The sequence below is a fragment of the Pisolithus orientalis genome (assembly GCF_024613125.1).
Source record: "Pisolithus orientalis strain OTSU chromosome Unknown F5J12scaffold_62, whole genome shotgun sequence".
Classification (NCBI taxonomy): Eukaryota; Fungi; Basidiomycota; class Agaricomycetes; order Boletales; family Pisolithaceae; genus Pisolithus; species Pisolithus orientalis.
In genome coordinates, this window is record NW_026260843.1 from 144,624 (window position 1) to 160,211 (window position 15,588).

At 50.2% G+C, this 15,588-nt stretch overlaps 5 protein-coding genes and 1 non-coding gene across 6 annotated transcripts; 3 read left to right on the top strand and 3 right to left on the bottom strand.

Annotated features, from left to right (window-relative positions):
- Positions 1 to 1,503: 1,503 nt before the first annotated feature.
- On the top strand, positions 1,504 to 2,367 carry F5J12DRAFT_864176 (uncharacterized protein). The gene has a single exon (XM_051746998.1). The coding sequence runs from the start codon at positions 1,616 to 1,618 to the stop codon at positions 2,336 to 2,338; it is 723 nt and encodes a 240-aa protein (XP_051595079.1). The 5' UTR covers positions 1,504 to 1,615; the 3' UTR covers positions 2,339 to 2,367.
- A 618-nt stretch (positions 2,368 to 2,985) lies between these two features.
- F5J12DRAFT_864180 (uncharacterized protein) lies at positions 2,986 to 3,809 on the bottom strand. The gene is made up of 2 exons (XM_051746999.1): positions 3,316 to 3,809; positions 2,986 to 3,261 (listed from the first exon to the last, which is right to left on the bottom strand). Exon 1 carries the CDS (start codon positions 3,656 to 3,658, stop codon positions 3,338 to 3,340), a length of 321 nt encoding a protein of 106 aa, XP_051595080.1. The 5' UTR covers positions 3,659 to 3,809; the 3' UTR covers positions 2,986 to 3,261; positions 3,316 to 3,337.
- A 2,425-nt stretch (positions 3,810 to 6,234) lies between these two features.
- Positions 6,235 to 6,344, top strand: F5J12DRAFT_t197. Its single transcript has one exon. It is a non-coding gene; the product is annotated as a tRNA-Leu (tRNA).
- Positions 6,345 to 7,012: 668 nt separating this feature from the next.
- Positions 7,013 to 8,890, top strand: F5J12DRAFT_864190 (uncharacterized protein). Its single transcript, XM_051747000.1, has 2 exons — positions 7,013 to 8,444; positions 8,502 to 8,890. Exons 1-2 carry the CDS (start codon positions 7,023 to 7,025, stop codon positions 8,589 to 8,591), a joined length of 1,512 nt encoding a protein of 503 aa, XP_051595081.1. The 5' UTR covers positions 7,013 to 7,022; the 3' UTR covers positions 8,592 to 8,890.
- A 133-nt stretch (positions 8,891 to 9,023) lies between these two features.
- On the bottom strand, positions 9,024 to 10,664 carry F5J12DRAFT_915824 (short-chain dehydrogenase). Its single transcript, XM_051749168.1, has 6 exons — positions 10,358 to 10,664; positions 10,056 to 10,254; positions 9,785 to 9,985; positions 9,705 to 9,730; positions 9,320 to 9,645; positions 9,024 to 9,244 (listed from the first exon to the last, which is right to left on the bottom strand). Exons 1-6 carry the CDS (start codon positions 10,563 to 10,565, stop codon positions 9,167 to 9,169), a joined length of 1,038 nt encoding a protein of 345 aa, XP_051595082.1. The 5' UTR covers positions 10,566 to 10,664; the 3' UTR covers positions 9,024 to 9,166.
- Positions 10,665 to 11,296: 632 nt separating this feature from the next.
- On the bottom strand, positions 11,297 to 14,684 carry F5J12DRAFT_897915 (uncharacterized protein; the record flags this gene model as incomplete). Its single annotated transcript, XM_051748067.1, has 13 exons — positions 11,297 to 11,412; positions 11,467 to 11,589; positions 11,648 to 11,837; positions 11,897 to 12,072; positions 12,131 to 12,251; positions 12,304 to 12,378; positions 12,435 to 13,157; positions 13,252 to 13,489; positions 13,548 to 13,624; positions 13,678 to 13,991; positions 14,102 to 14,318; positions 14,368 to 14,581; positions 14,635 to 14,684. 13 exons carry the CDS (start codon positions 14,682 to 14,684, stop codon positions 11,297 to 11,299), a joined length of 2,634 nt encoding a protein of 877 aa, XP_051595083.1.
- Between the last annotated feature and the right edge of the window lie 904 nt (positions 14,685 to 15,588).

The following is a 15,588-nucleotide window of genomic DNA, read 5'->3' on the forward strand; positions in this document are numbered from 1 at the left end:
TTATTTCACATGGTTCTTTCTAGGGCGCACCGCCCTCTGGTCGATGATAGTCGCGGACCTTGAAGGCAAATTCCCAAACGTTCAGCATCTCTGCCTTCAATATTCTAAGAGCCCTGCTGGTTATGCGTGTATTCAGGACGCTGTAGTCATCTATGCGGCGTTCCCTGGTGTGCGCCACATAGAAATGGACGTACTTGATTTCCTTGCTTTCTGCGCGGCGGGATGGGACGACATCCCTTTGTCCACTGCCGATCGCTGGACGCACCTCGAGCATTTGTCCCTTGTACAGTTGGGCTGCGAGGATTCCATTGATAGCTTCATTGAATGGCTTCATGCTCGAAAACTTCGGGGCCGACCTCCCTTGCAAGTGACATTGTCTAAGTTCAACGCTGACGACGATGTGTTAAGGAGCCCGTGGTTGATCCCACTGTACGACTCGCTACATGAGTGTTGCGTGCTGGAGCTAAAGGGCCTTCCACTGACGTTCGATCTCAATATGACTGTGCACCCATCCGATTCGGTGTGTTTTATCCTTGCGTGCGAATTGAAAACCCATTTCTCTGCCTCTTGTGGGTTTTTCAGGACGTCTATGGAAATCCTCCTATTATAGGCATGCTAAAATCGGCCATAAGCACTCAACTCGTGTACCGGAACAAATGAGTGAGGGACAAGCTGTCAAAACCACTAGCATCTACAAAACTACCCGAGGGAGTGAGCAGGTTATACCTGCCTCCGTTTGGAAGTGACTTGTCGTAAGACTCGCTAAGACACTTGTTGGCCAATGAGAGAGCTCGCTCAAGTGCGGAAGAGCTGTTAACAGCCGCGTCGCGTAGCTGTTTCGCAGATGTAGGATCCGTGTTCTGCCACCTCCGATATGTCCCTTGGGCCCAAGTCTGCCGCTTTTCTTGGTGCATGTCCCACATAGAGAAAGGCTTTCCGTACTGTCTCGTATTCGCCCCCTGTCCCCCGGTTCGTAACGTATCCATTCACACTCTACAGCTATGCTTGTCTTCGCTGCAGCAACGCATGGAACATATGAACTTGGGAGCTTTCAAATTGACACGACCATGGATGAACTTACCGAAACCCGAGCCATATTAGCACGGTTGGAAGAGCAGAACGGTAACCACTGGAACGCCTTCGCAACGTCTGCTCTGTTGGTCAGACGCAGACGCAGAGAATCAGCGAACTCGTCAAGCGCCTTATACTACACCCTATTGGCCGTCTTCCTGTTACGGCTCTTTATCAGACAATTCAGCTGGCAATCAATGGTAGTCGTTGGCTGGTCTCTGCCTATCGGTACACCAAGCAGGGATCGGCTAGCGTGTCACGTCGTCGGAGAAACGTGATTTTGATGTCGGAACCACGTCTTTGGACCACTCTTGCGATACACCCTGGGTAGTCTGCCTCTCTTGTGACAGCACAAGTAAAAAGTCGTGAATGTCTGTCTACTCAACATCGAAATATGTTCCTGGTACTCTCAGGTCGATTTGCCAAAGTTCTCTCCCAACCCCTTGGTCTTGTTATTTCTTGTGGATTTCACTGGCGTAACCTCGTTATTCGGATTAAAGTCAAGAATTCGGAGGACAGCGCTATCGGAAAAGTTCGGGACCTGATGTGTGTTACAATCTACACGAAACAGCAGCCGGACTATCCATCACTCCTTGATCCACAGCACATCCATATGCTCGAACACCTGGGTCTTGGGGAAGACATCAGACTCGATGACTTCTCAGCTGCTGCTAATCTTAAATTTCTCAGGTTACAATGTTCTCAGCTTGGGGAACGCCTATTGCTGTTATTTATGTCCCTCAGAACGTTGACAGCGCTTCCAAACTCGTTGTGGAATGCAGTTCTATTTTCTGACAGTGTCCACTCATCATTTCTCGAGCCTCTTTCGGTCGTGCTCGGAGATCTCCAAGCCACTATGACACCAAGGCTTGGCTATTTTACATGGTGCCCTCTAGAGTGCTGGTCGATGACATTCGCGGATCTTGAGGGCAAATTCCCAAATGTTCGCCATTTCTGCCTTCGATATTCTCAGAACTTTGTGGATTATGCAAGCACCAAGGACACCGTAGCCATCTATGCAGCGTTTCTCGGTGCACGTCAAATAGAAATGCTTCTGATTGCCTCGCTTTTTGTGAGGCGGAACCGGACGATAGCCCTTTGCCCACTGCCAACCACTAGACGCATCTCGAACATGTGTCCTTCGGAAATTTTGGCTGCCAGGATCCTGGTGGTAACCTTGTGGAATGGCTTCGTGCTTGAAAACTTCGGGGCTGTCCTGCGCTGCAGGTGGCGTTGTCAAAGTTCGATCCTGAAGGCGCCGTGCTAAACGGCCCATGGTTAATCTCATTGTACAACACGTTGCACGAGTGTTGCATGCTTGAATTGAAGGGCGTTCCGCTGTTGTTCAAATTCACTGTGCGCCCATCTGATTCGGTATGTGTTTTCATTTCTGCATGCGAACAGAAAACCCATCTCTCTGCCTCTTCATGTCGTTTATGGAAATCCTCCTATTATTGGTATGCCGGAATGGGCGATAAGCACTGAAGTTGCACACGCAAGTACCGAAACAAATGGTGACGGACAAGTCGTCAACCAAATCACAAAGACCCGTGTTCTGCCAGCTCCGATACGTACCTTGGGCGCAAGCCTGCCGCATTTGTTGCTGTATGCCCTATAGGAAAAGGTATTTTGCAGTGTCTCATATCTTGCGCTATCCCCCCAGCTTGCAATACATGCTGCATAATATCCATACCCAGGCTTCAGAACTATGTTTGTCTTCGCTGTGGCAGCACAGATCATAATAGCATACGAACTTGGGAGCTGCAAACCAAAGAAGCACCCTGGGGCGTAGAAAAGTAGTAACAAGCAGCTCAGTCTGGGGCTACTGCATGCATAACCACGCACACTACAATTCTTTGAGGAGGCGAATAGTGTGTGTGAACATACAGAGGCAACGTCGATTGACTGACGAAACTCAGTAATTTATGCCCAATTTGCACAGGAAATGCCTAACAAACTACCTTTCTGTGGTTAAGGATGTATTCTCAGCTCCTGTCTGACTGAAAACTGACTCGAGATTGATCATATAGACTAGATTTTTTTGCTATCGTACGCGCACAAAAACACAAGCATTGGCATATATGGTGACAGAGGGGGATAACACTGGCTTTCCAAGAACAGCAAAGAAAAAGGAAGGTACGCAGTAATACAATGAGGGCGTAAAAATATAGCTCCAAGTTTTCGGAGGTTCTGTTGGTTGATGGGGATTGGTGAGTTAATGCCCTCAAGACATAACGTACATACTCGTTGACTCCAGCAGTTATGTTCAGGGGATCGGTGCCCACAACGCGGTCGCAGCGCATGCAGCCATGCATGTGCCCTGGGCCGCGTTGCAAGCAAGGATCATTGGGGGTGCCACAGCGGCGGCGACCGTGCCAAAGGTGAATCCGGCCACCGAATAACAACCCACAGCTATCATGTTGCAACCTGTGACAGGAAACATGTCAAGCGGCAGCAAGGATGTGCAAGGCTCATGTTGGTGTCGTCTCAATGGCTCACCAGTTTGGCATGCAGCATATGCAAGGGGGCCCGCCATTGCGACGGGTGTCGAGCTGAGAGTAATGATACTAAGCAGCTTGAGGTTCATGATTGTCTGTTTGAGGGTTTTTCTTGGTTCATGGCCGCTCTCTTATAGGTTGTGCTGCGCAGTGGAATACTCAGACGGGTCCTAAACCTAAATATTGACCGCTGCGTCGTGCTGCCATCGAGTCACGTCTCCCACACCGCTTATCGCCAAATTAAAGCCTAAACTTGGTGAGCATACAACAATTACACGTACAGCAAGTTGCAAAAGGTTCCGGAAGGGTGGAGTATATCCAGTAATTCGGTTATGCTATGCTAACAGAGGGGCTCCCGCTAACTGTGAGGATGTGTTATAGTGAACCCTATCACAGGTACATGTTCATGACGCAAGTCGACCTACAGTTCAGACATGCATTACGATTCTAATACCGCGGGTTATCAAGGTGCGCCGTGCAACAAAACCTTTATCACGATGGGCGTAAAATGCTAGCAATGTCTGTCAGAATCTCGCCCGACATTAGGTTACTGATAACAGACCAGATCACGCCTCCCCATACTTGTCTTGCGCAACAGGTCACTCGAATATTGTGATTCGTTCTTGAGTCCATTTTACATAAGGAGTTCGATCGGACACGAGGCCTATCAAAGTTCCCAGTGTTTGTATCTATAGTTAGTGCAAGATTCGACTTTCTAAGGTTGCGGTTGCGAAGGCAGTTACACGATACGTTCGATATTAGGTAGCGAGTACGTCAAGGGGGAGCGTAGGTCTCAAGAAGTTTCCCAGTCTGGCACGAAGATAAACTATGGTGTGGCGTAGTCTGGTGACCAGACCAGGAGTGGCAAACCGCGAACGTGGAGAAAATTGGCATGTGGCTCGGTTAAAGTTGATCGAGTCATCTCCATTGCTGAAACTGAGATCTTGAATGAGCGCCTTCCTGCGGTTGGAATAGCAACGAAATCCAGAAGCCAGGTTCTTCCTTACCCGCAAGGATGCAAATACGTTCCACTTCTTTATTTATCCCAATCGTGCACACCATGACGAGCCGAAGTACATCTCAGTCGTCCATCCTATACCCGAGACGGCCACTACGTTAATATGGAACTTCGAAAGACCTTGCCTTCTAGGTTGTATTTTGCATCAACAAAGATGCCTTCTTCACTGTATTTCACAAACCCAGCAAAAGTTCCCACTATCGATTCGGCTCGCGTTCTATTTCCGTCCCCCTCTCATGCAATCGCACACGATCGCCATCGATAATGATGTCGTGCTACGCTTAGACTCGCGATGTGATCATAATCGAGGTCAACAAAGATTACCCACACTTTGAACAGATTTCGGGAGAACACCGCTGGTTCTGGATTCCAACACGAACCATCTGCGGGGGAAGAGGACCGCATGACTCAGGTATTCTATTGCACCTTTAATACCGGTCGCGTCGTTACGAAGAACGGTAATTTATTGATCATTCCCTTTCAGTCTTGGGGGCCGCTTGCTGCAGTGGATTCCGTCCTCTGGGGAGCCAAGTGACCGCCTGGCGTGCCCGCCGCAGTTCCTCCTCGTTCTCGTTTTCTCCATACATCTACTTACGTGTGACACCACCCAGGCTGGAACGCATTTTTGTGAAAGACTCGTGATTCAACGGTTGGTCGCTCGAGGACAGGTGAGAAAGCTCGGCGTACTTATACCACCTCGTTACCTTGTTGAGTATTCACCTCGTCACATCGCTCCTTTGCATGCCACGCAGTATCATTAGATGACCTTATCCTGCTCCCTACTTCTAGGATGTACGAGTCGAAGATGCAATGAAACATCCGTTGTAGGGGCTGCTTCCAGGATTAACTAGTCCAGCTCCCCAACCCGGTTACAGCGAAAGTGGATATGTCGCCAGTGGTACTCTCGCACCCGGCGCTGATCCTGTGTGCATCTGCCATTCCTCCCAGAGAATTTGGTCGCTCAATATATCCTTAAATCAATCGCAATGATGCAATGACAGGTGCGGAACTTCGCATACTACGATCCCTTCCTTCGGAGTTGCAGTCCTTCGGAATGGCTGAGTCGGGTGGGTGGATTCTGATTAAACCGTGTCTACGGTAGTCAGTCTTCCTTGAATGTGTAAAGCCCAGTGTAAAGTGGCAGGCAGGGGAACACTCAGGCCGGCTGGTCAGCGAGGCCTAGTTGATCAGACAACCTCTTACATACTAAGTGTTGTTGCTTGGCCTGGTGGCAGCACTTGGGAAATCCACAACAGAAAAAATCCTTCAATGCACCAGCAGGCACTGATTGACGATCTCCGGCACACAGCCATCCCCCTCAGCAAGGGTATCTATTGTCTCAGCCTTACACATGAACACTAAAGTAAGAAACTATTTTGTAATTTTTAAACAAACCTACTGTCTCCAGAAAATGCCTTCCCTCCAGGTGTAAATATATCATCCTCCGCAACTCGGCAGCTTGACGAATACTAGTCTGCTCTGCTCGCCCGATAATTACTAAAATTAGTATGGTGTTGTTTGGCAACATTGCAAAACTAAATAAAAACGCTGGTTTGAGTTTTGGTCAGTTCTGGTCACAAAAGAGAACGTCTCGGCGACTAGGTCTTCTGTTGTACATGATCCCCAAAAACACGGTTTAGTTGTGCTGGCAAGATGGCCGAGCGGTCTATGGCGTGTGACTCAAGCGCAAGCTTGCCTGATTCTTCAGGTCTTCTCATCCTCGTAAGAGGGCGTGGGTTCAAATCCCACTCTTGTCATCACCAGCTTTTTTGAAGGTCGCTGTAAAACCACTGGGGGGCTCCTACAATGGATGAATTTATCAGCGAACTCATCTGATTCACATTCAGACATGTGTAATAATATTATTATGCATGTCTAATTGTGAAGACATACGGACTATCGCTGATTGGTTGCCCGAAACCATCGTATCAAACGGTAACTTACTCGACCGAGAGGCGGCACGATAAAAAAAGAGTCCTTCAATCCACCCCAAGAAACTGCTTGGCAATTCTGGCAGACAACGAGCTAATTTACACAGAAGGGATATATGCTTATGCGTCTCGGGTAAATCACCAACATCAGCCCTGGCGCAAACGCCGGCAAGAAACTCGATAGAAATAAAGAATTACTGACTGGGGGCTGGGGACGTGCCCAAAGAACGTGCAGATCCTCCACTTGACATGGTCATCATAGGCAGAGTGGATCTTTATATTTCTCTAAGGCTAGACTTATGCTATCTCGAGTTAGGATGCACGCAAATTTTTGGACATGCTGGCCTTCATTTGTAGCATGTCACGTGGTCGCGCACACACTCATGTCGCCATGCCCGAGAGACCCATTTTCCTTACCTTGCGCCGTGCTGGCAAAGGTCTTTGTATTATTTCGAATTCTTCATGCACGACACTGATGATGATTTCTATCGCAGTGATACAGCTATGGATGAACTTACTGAAGCCCGAGCCGAGTTGGCACTGTTAGAAGATCAAGAACGGCAATTACTTGAACGCCTCCGTAACGTCCGATCTGCCATCCAGGTGCAGAAGAAGAGGATCGGCGAACTCATCAAGCACGCTAAAAACCATCCTATCAGCCGTCTTCCTGTTACAACCCTTTATCAGATAATCTCTCTGGTGGTCAACGGCTGTACCGGTTCTCCAGCCTTTGCCCATCGGCGTACCAAGAGGTTGTTGGCTAGCGTGTCACGTCGTTGGAGAAATGTGATCTTGACGTCCCCTGATCTCTGGACCAATATTGCGATAAGCCCTGGGTGGTCCGCCTCTCTTGTGAGAACACACGTGAAGAGAAGTCGCGAATGTTCACTTGACATCGAACTATCCTATTGGTATCACGAGGAAGAATTTTCTCTAAGGTTCTTTCAACTACTTGGTCTAGTTATTTCTTGTGGGTACCGCTGGCGTAGCCTCATGATCCAGCATAACAACGAAAAACTCGAGGAGAGGATCATCGGAAGCATTTGGAATGTGATGTTTTCCTCTCTGAAACGCGTTACCATCCACATAACACAACAGTCTGACTACCCACCATTCCTTGGTCCGCAGCATGCCCATACGCTCGAAGACCTGGACCTTGAGGAAGGCATCAGAGTTGATAACCTCTCAGCTGCTGCTAGCCTCAAATCTCTTCGCTTGAAATATTCTCTGTTGATGGCGCCACGGTTACCATCAATAATGTCGCTCAGAGCGCTGACGATATGCGGGTCGAATTGCGGAGCTTTACTTCCTGAGAGTATCCACTTACCACTCCTCGAGACTCTTACGGTCGCGCTCGACGATCCCCAGTCATTTTTGTTGGCCATTGTAACCCCGAGGCTCGGTTATTTCATGTGGTCGTCTCCGACGGCCGATGTCAGTTGGTCGAAGACATTCGCAGGTCTTGGGGGCAAATTCCCAAACGTTCAACATCTTTGCCTTCAACATTCTCCGAGCTCTCTTGCTCATGCGGGCATTAAGGATGCTGCACCCGTCTATGCGGCATTCCCTGGTGTACGCCATATGGAAATGCACACACTTGATTTCCTTCCTTTCTGTGTCGTGGCGGAAGAGGATGGTAGCACTTTGTCCACTGCGGACCGCTGGACGCACCTCGAGCATCTGTCCCTTGAAAAATTCGGCCGCTTCGATCCCAATAATATCCTCGTTAAATGGCTTCGCATTCGAAAACTCAGGGGCCGTCCTCCGTTACAAGTGACATTGTCCGGGTTCAATACCAAAGGCCTCGTGCTAAACAGCCCATGGTTGATCTCATTGTACAACTCGCTATGCGAATGTTGCGTGCTGGAGTTGAAACACCTTCCGCTAACGTTCAATATCAATCTGACTCTGCGCCCATCCGATTCGGTATTATTTGTTTCATTTCTACATGCGAACTGATAACTTATTTCTCGGACTTTCTAGGATGTCTATGGAAATCCCCCTATTATTGGTATGGTGGAGTCGACAATACGTTCTGAACTCGAACGTGCAAGTACCGGAACATATGGGTGAGGGACTGGCCGTCGACCGAATTACCAGGATCCGTGCTCTGCCGCTTCTAATACGTACCTCGTGCACAAGTTTGTTGCATATCTTGATACAAGTCTTAGAAAAGGTATTGTGTACTGTCTCGTATTTACCCATTGTTTCCCAGTTCGGAATGCAGGCATTCAGGCTCTAGAGTTATGCCTCTCTTCGCTGTGGCAACACACAGATGTTATGCTCTCCACTCTGACATATCGATCTTTTCACCGTAGCAGACGTTGATGTGAATAAAGCATAGAACGGGACGAGAGAAGCTGCGAGAGGAGACACAACAGCATCCAACTTGCTGCTACGGAAAAAAACCGACACCTCGTCACTCAGCAACTTCTCCAACATATCGAAACACCATCCCACCGGGTCAAGCGGAGTTTATCAACGAACTGACGTGGTGACATATTACTCCGTTTCAATGTTACGCATGTTTGAGTGCGAATAGTATGGGTATTAACATCGATTGGGCTGCGCAAAATGACCGCCCCAATCAGTAACTTACATGCAGAGGGAGTTATTACTTGGTCACTACAAAAGAAAACACCAGTCCTTCAATCTACCCGAAGGTACTGCTTAACGATATCCGGCACACGACCATCCACCTTAGAAAGGGTGTCTATCGTCTCAGTCTTACACATAAAGAGACACAGACGTCAGCCTCACTGCAAACGAACACCGGCAAGAAACTCTAGAAGTAGACTTACCCAAAGTCTCCCAGAAAACGCCTGCCCCTCAGGCGTAAATAAGTAATCGGCTTCCTCCGCAACTCGGCAGCTCGACAAGTACCGTCCATGCATCGCAAGTTCGTCGGGACCAACCGCCGCATGAACGAGCGTCCGACTGCCTTCTTCAGCCGTACGTGCGGAAAAGAGCACGCCCGCCAAGGATATCAACAGTCGAGTGTACCATTTACCACTGATGTCCCGGAACAAGTTCGAGAGGCAGAATCCGGGGTGGACGGTGCATGCAACGACGGGTGTAGGAGTTGGGAGACGAGCGGCGAGTTCTCGCACAAACATGACCTCAAGCACTACAAGCCCGCATAAATCCTCGGAAGCAACGCACATTGTATGGTCAAAGAACACCCACGCTTAGTCACATTGTACCGGTCCCCGCTGCAGTTGTCGAATGAATTAACGCTATCTAACAGAGCGGACAACACCACTAACCTATAGCAGAGATTCCTGTCATTTATACCCTCTAACACGCTCTCCCACTGCCCCGCATTCTTCAACCTCCCTGCACCAAAATAATGACCAAGGCTAGAGACAACAACCAGACGCGAGGGGGATTCTGGAGTGGAGGCTTTGACGAGGTGCGGGAGCATCAGAATGCTCAGTAAAGCCGTAGATAGATAGTTCACTTGAAGCCTTGCATATTAGAAACGATCAATATATGTCAGTGTCGTTTGACTCGTCATCGAGCGTCGGACACACGCACGTAATTTCCCAGTTATCACTCGTCGTAGTATACTCCCGTATAAACATGCCCGCGTTCGCGACGAGCACATTCAACCCATCATCCGAACACGGCTGAGCTGCAAACGTAGCTGCAAACGCACGCACGCTGTCGAAACTGCTAAGATCGAGCGGCAATGGAATTATTCCGTCACCGTCATCGTCGGTGCGCTCCATCAGAACTAGAACGAAATAGCATCAATGCCCAGCTGAAATAGTGGTGCGTCGTCGTCGCCTCCAGGAAGGTAGCGTTCATTTAGTATTTATGGTATCTCACCTACTTACCTTCACGCGTCCGTTCACATTTTTCCTCGTCTCTGCATGTAGGGAACAGAAGCTTGGGCTTCATACGCGTCAAGTGAACGGATGCCTCAAGACCAATCCCAACGTTCGACCCGACTACCATGATCGCCTTCGACCCCACATCACCTGAATAGATAGGGAGCGACTTCCATTGTTCGCGGAAGTGCTGGGCAATGCTAAACTTGCCCATAGCCTGAAGTAGTGAGGAGCGTCGATCTTTGTAATGGTTCCTGAGTGAGAATTAGAATCATTCGGGTACCGTTCGCTTCAGTCAATTTTCAAGTACGTGTTTGTAGCACAATTGGTAAAAGGGGCCACACGGACACCTAACCAATCAAATATACCACTCCAACGTGGCACTTTGGGGTACTACAGACCAAACCATGCGGAGTCCGGATCCGAAACATACCAAACCACATTTGCAGCCTGCAGTGAGCAAAAAATGACAGTAACTATGAGGTATGTACTTTCTGTGGTGAGCGACTATTGAGACATTTTTTTTTTCCCTTTACAATCACCCGAATCAACACACACCCTCCCCCTAAGGCACGGCACACGACCGACAAACGACGGTGTCGACAGCAAATCCTGGATCCAAAACAACTGGTGCCAGCAAAAGATCGTAGCTACACAAGAAAGAGACCAACCAGGACAGCGGTAGTTGCAGATGACAGAGAAGAAATGAGGACAAAAATGATGAAATGAAATGGAAAAAAACGGTTTGGTGTGTGATGGAAAAGGAAGGAAGTGTGCGCCCCGCCCATCTCCCCCACGTGGTCTCATCGAGTCACATACAACAGATACCGGCACAAATTGCTTTGCTCACAACAACAGCAACAGAAGAGAGAGAGGGGGGGAAACAAAGAATGTGTGTGTAGAACGCTCATCGTTTGCTGCAACTCCAAGCATGTCAAATCAGGATCATGCGTGGCCAACGCCGCCCATCGGTGGTGGCGCTGGCCCCGCCTCGTAGGGATGAGGGGGACCACCTGGTCCTCCAGGAGGAATCATCATTGGGTAGGGAACTGCATGTTGTACTGCGCGACGGGGGGTCAACGGTAAGAACAACCACTGGGATTGATAAGACGCACGTTGTGGACTTTGGTAATAAGGGTGTGCATGCATGGGCGTAGGGGTAGGCGGCATCGAAGGACGAGGACCTGCACCATTTGGTGGGGGCGGATACGTGCCAGGCGGTGGCATATATTGCGGTGCTAGCAAACAAGACATCTTAAGGATGTCAATCTTGAAATAATGACTCGAGGTACTCACGAGGCATCTGTATTGGGGACGCAGCATACATCGCTAGAGCATCGGCTGAGTTCAACGGTCGAACCTGGCAAAAAGTAGATCGCTCACGTTGCCCGTTTGGTGGCATGCCTGGTGGATATGGCATTGGTTGCATGAAGGGCGAGGACACATAAGCACCGGGAGGTGGTGGTGCCATTCCATGCATCATGGGCTAACAAGAGAAAAAAATCAACGGTTGCACAACAAATCCCGCGGTTGCTGGCTGCTCACTTGTCCAGCATGATAGTAAGGTATGTAGACAAAACGTTGTTCTCCCTCTTCGTAGACAGGGTGTGTGACGGGGGGTGGACCAGGCGGAGCCATGTTGGTTGGTTGTTGTGGCGTCTGGTGCTGAACAGTTGGGAACATGTACATGTAACGCTTGCCAGTGTATGGCCAGGTTGCAGCTACAGCGGGCAATCAGGGGGGGAATTTAAATCACCAGCGAGGTCGTTTTGCACATACCTACGGTGTTCGCCTCGGCAATTTTGCCACTCTTGAAAGGATTGAACTCGTCCTTGACGTTAACTACCGCCTTTTTGATCACGAACTTGGGACCGAAGAACGGATTGGGAGTTACAGGAGTCTAAATTTCATGTCAATCTCGTTACGATACGAAATATTGAGGTTACTCATACAGATTCTGCAGCCTTTGGCTTGGGCGATGCAGAGGCCGAAGCGGATGCAGCACTGGGGTTCGGAGAGGTAGGACCCTGCTTCAACATGCATTAGTCAATTACCGGACACGGGATCCACACATCAATTTTACAGGAGTGAAAGCATTTGCCTTTGGGTTCGGCCTGAAAGACGAGGCATTCGCATTCAATCGGTTGGCGGCGGTGGTAGGAGAAGTAGGAGCAGTAGGAGCTGCGGCACTGGATGTCGTCCCGTTTGCTTGTGGTGCTGGAGAGCGAGCCTTGTTGCCTTTGAACGGCGGTATGGGCTGGATGTACATGCCAGTCATTTTGCCATTAGTTTTTCCAGTTTCAACAGGCTTCGACGCAGGAGGTTTCGCAGTGGCAGCGGCAGCGGCGGCGGGTGGTACGGGTTTCGTAGGAACGTTCGCGGGAGATGCAGGCTTACGAGCCGTCTCTGCAACAACCTTGGATGGAACTTGTGGCATTCGTGAGGCGCTAGAAGACGCGTTGAGAGTTGCAGGAGTACCGATGGCACGTGCTGCCCCTGAAGCAGCGTCTTGGGAAGCCTTCTCCCGGATTTGGCGTTTCTTTTCTTCATCCTTGGCAAGAATAGAAACGAGATCATCAGGCATAGGCTTGTTGAGCTGTTGTTTGGGAACGTTGCAAACGCCGGTAAGCAGTGCAAGAAAGTACGTAAAATGATAGCCGCTGACCTTGAACGTTTGAGAGAATTTGATGAGCTCTGCCTTGCGCTTGTCCATTTCGCTCTTAACCAGTGCTTGTTTCTTTTGAGTCAAGCGTTGCCTTTCGTTTGTAACGAAATCACGGAATGCTGGAACGGGATCGGCGGGCGGCTGCCAAAAGAGAAGAACCCAAAGTCAGTGAAACGTGCATCGGCGCCAGAGTATGGGTCACTGAAGATCGTGCTCGAATTGTTGTAAGACAAACCTTGGTCACAGATGAGGTCGAGGGTGCCGGGGACGTCGACTTGGTTGTGGGTGGAGTCACCTCCTTCTGCGCTGTGGCTACTACACTTCCATCGGGGCCATTCACAGAAACCTTGGGAATCTCAGGCTTCGGTGGAGAAGTTGTGGTAGTTGATGTCCCTGCAGTCTGTTGTAGCTGCTGTGGTTTACGTGCTCCCGGCGGAACATAAGCATTCGCACCGCGGACAACTGCACCATACCTGACGTGCATAGCGCATGAGTGTAGGGAGCATTAAGAAAAAGAAGCATGTTCCGCACTTGTCCTCTTCATTTATACCACTGTCATCGATGGCCAACCCCCTCTCCTCGGCCATATGGGGATTACTCGTCGCACCCTGTCCAATGATCAGCACCATCAGTCGGTACACCTAATTATAAGGTAGCTTACGCCCATAATCTCGCTAGCAATGCGCTGCGCCTTCTTCTCTCGCTCCCTGAAATCTGGAGCATTGCGATCCAACTTGGTCGTGTAGAATTCCTCGTTAAATGAAGTCGTGACGCCAAACTTCTGCTCGTTCACGGCAAACTGATCCCACGAAACATTGGCGCCCGCACCCGGACCGAAAGTAACCTCGTCCCCTAGGCCTTCATGCACAGCCGCAGCACCGCTGCTGGAAACATCCTCTGGAGACTTCCAGGCTTGTAACTCGCGCTCGCGAGACAGTTTTGCCTTGGCGGCTATCTCGGTATCCGTCCTGAAGGCTGGAAGCACAACAATAGCGTCAGCGTCAGTGTCACAGCGGTCACCAGGATAAAACAAGAAAACAAGGTACACGAGTTGCACTGGTTGGGTCAACAAGTGGCACACTCACAATCACCGTTCGGCACTTTGGCATCGGCAGGGCCAGATTGCCATGTGTCGATGCTGGAAGAAGGGATGAAGAGGGAGTCCTTGAGCGGAGTTCCAGGTTTTGAAATTTCCCTAATGTCCTTCAACGTTACGCCTTGCTTGTCCCCTTCGGGTCCTGTAGATGACACGGCACCTTCGTAGCGTAGTCCGCCCTTGGTAGTCAAGGTAATGGTGGTACCCTGCAACGCGATGTTGAGAGAGGCAAAGACAGAGCGAGGTGAGACGTACAATAAGACCTGTGAGGGACTGAATGATGCGATCCTGAGGCTGAGGTTGGGGTTGGGGCTGGGGGGGATCCTGAGGGCGAGAGCCATTGGCACCGGCCAATGGGGGGAATGCCCCCTGATTGTTGGATGGAGGAGGGCCGTTTGGGAGGCGAGCAGGGGAATTGGCAGGAGAGAAGGTGGGAGAGGCCCTGGCCCCTGACCACGCCTGGGTGCGGCTGGGAGAGATGAGAAGACAGGGCAAGGCTAGGGAAAGGATCTGGGGACGAACCGGGTGGTGGGTTCTCTCTTCTGAGTCTTCGGACGAGAAGCAGATGCCATTTGGAAGGGGGTAAAGTGAGAACAGAAAGCAAAGAAAGAAGAAACAGTGAGTAGTAAGAGCGAGCCAAAAGAGAGCTGAAATGTCGACAGATAGCGAGCACGACGCGACTGGGAAGCTGGGTGCGCTGGGTTGACCTGACCTGAGTGCGATGAACCAGAAAACTAAAACAGAAGGAAAGAAAAGAGAAAACAGCAGGGCCTGGCTACAAGCTGGGCGACCACAACGCTAACCAAGTGTTTTCGACTGGGACGTCGTCGAAGAGTCAAGTCGCCAAATTCTCCAGCTAGCCAATAACAATGCAGCCACGGTCAGACCCCGGCCACCACTCCCCCACATATCGTCGCTGTCCACTGCCCCCGTCCTCATTCCTGGTGCTCCTACGACTATCCATGCTCGCATTTGCCATCTACGCTACTACCCCATACACGACCAACATCCTCCGGTCCACCCGTCGTTGCAGTCGAGACCCGCCGTCGACACTCACGGAGTTTGAATCCCGTCTCCCGGGGTCCCAACGCATGCTTGTCCTCTGCAAGCCAGGCTGTACACCCGGCCATTCGACCCCCAATTATAACAGCCATCCCACCAGCACTGCAACCTACCACGCGGCGATTGATATATGTAGCTGCCGATTGTATGTCATCGAACTCTGGGGCGCTTTCCCCGGATGGCCTGCTTGCAGAACAAGGCACGGTGGTTAATCAATCCGCACGTAAGTGCGATACGCTTCGCTTCCGTGCTTCGACGATCATTTCTCGAGTATGTTTTGGCAACCCAAGTCTTCATCGGCATACCATCAATGCCACGATAGCGACAAGTCAGCAATCAAGCAACTATGGGACAGTCAGCCGTCTTGATGGAAGTTTCAGACTATCTGCGCCAGCGAGTCCTTGAGCCTGCGAA

Bases quoted from the DNA above. Each gene is read 5' to 3' on its own strand.
- F5J12DRAFT_864176 (XM_051746998.1), top strand. From the start codon at position 1,616: ATGTGTGTTACAATCTACACGAAACAGCAGCCGGACTATCCATCACTC.
- F5J12DRAFT_864180 (XM_051746999.1), bottom strand. From the start codon at position 3,658: ATGAACCTCAAGCTGCTTAGTATCATTACTCTCAGCTCGACACCCGTC.
- F5J12DRAFT_864190 (XM_051747000.1), top strand. From the start codon at position 7,023: ATGGATGAACTTACTGAAGCCCGAGCCGAGTTGGCACTGTTAGAAGAT. The intron at 8,445-8,501 runs GTATTATTTGTT...CGGACTTTCTAG, and splicing joins CTCTGCGCCCATCCGATTCG to GATGTCTATGGAAATCCCCC.
- F5J12DRAFT_915824 (XM_051749168.1), bottom strand. From the start codon at position 10,565: ATGGGCAAGTTTAGCATTGCCCAGCACTTCCGCGAACAATGGAAGTCG. The intron at 9,646-9,704 runs GTGGGTGTTCTT...GCGGGCTTGTAG, and splicing joins CCGGTACAATGTGACTAAGC to TGCTTGAGGTCATGTTTGTG. The intron at 9,245-9,319 runs GTAAGTCTACTT...TTTATGTGTAAG, and splicing joins CGTTTTCTGGGAGACTTTGG to ACTGAGACGATAGACACCCT.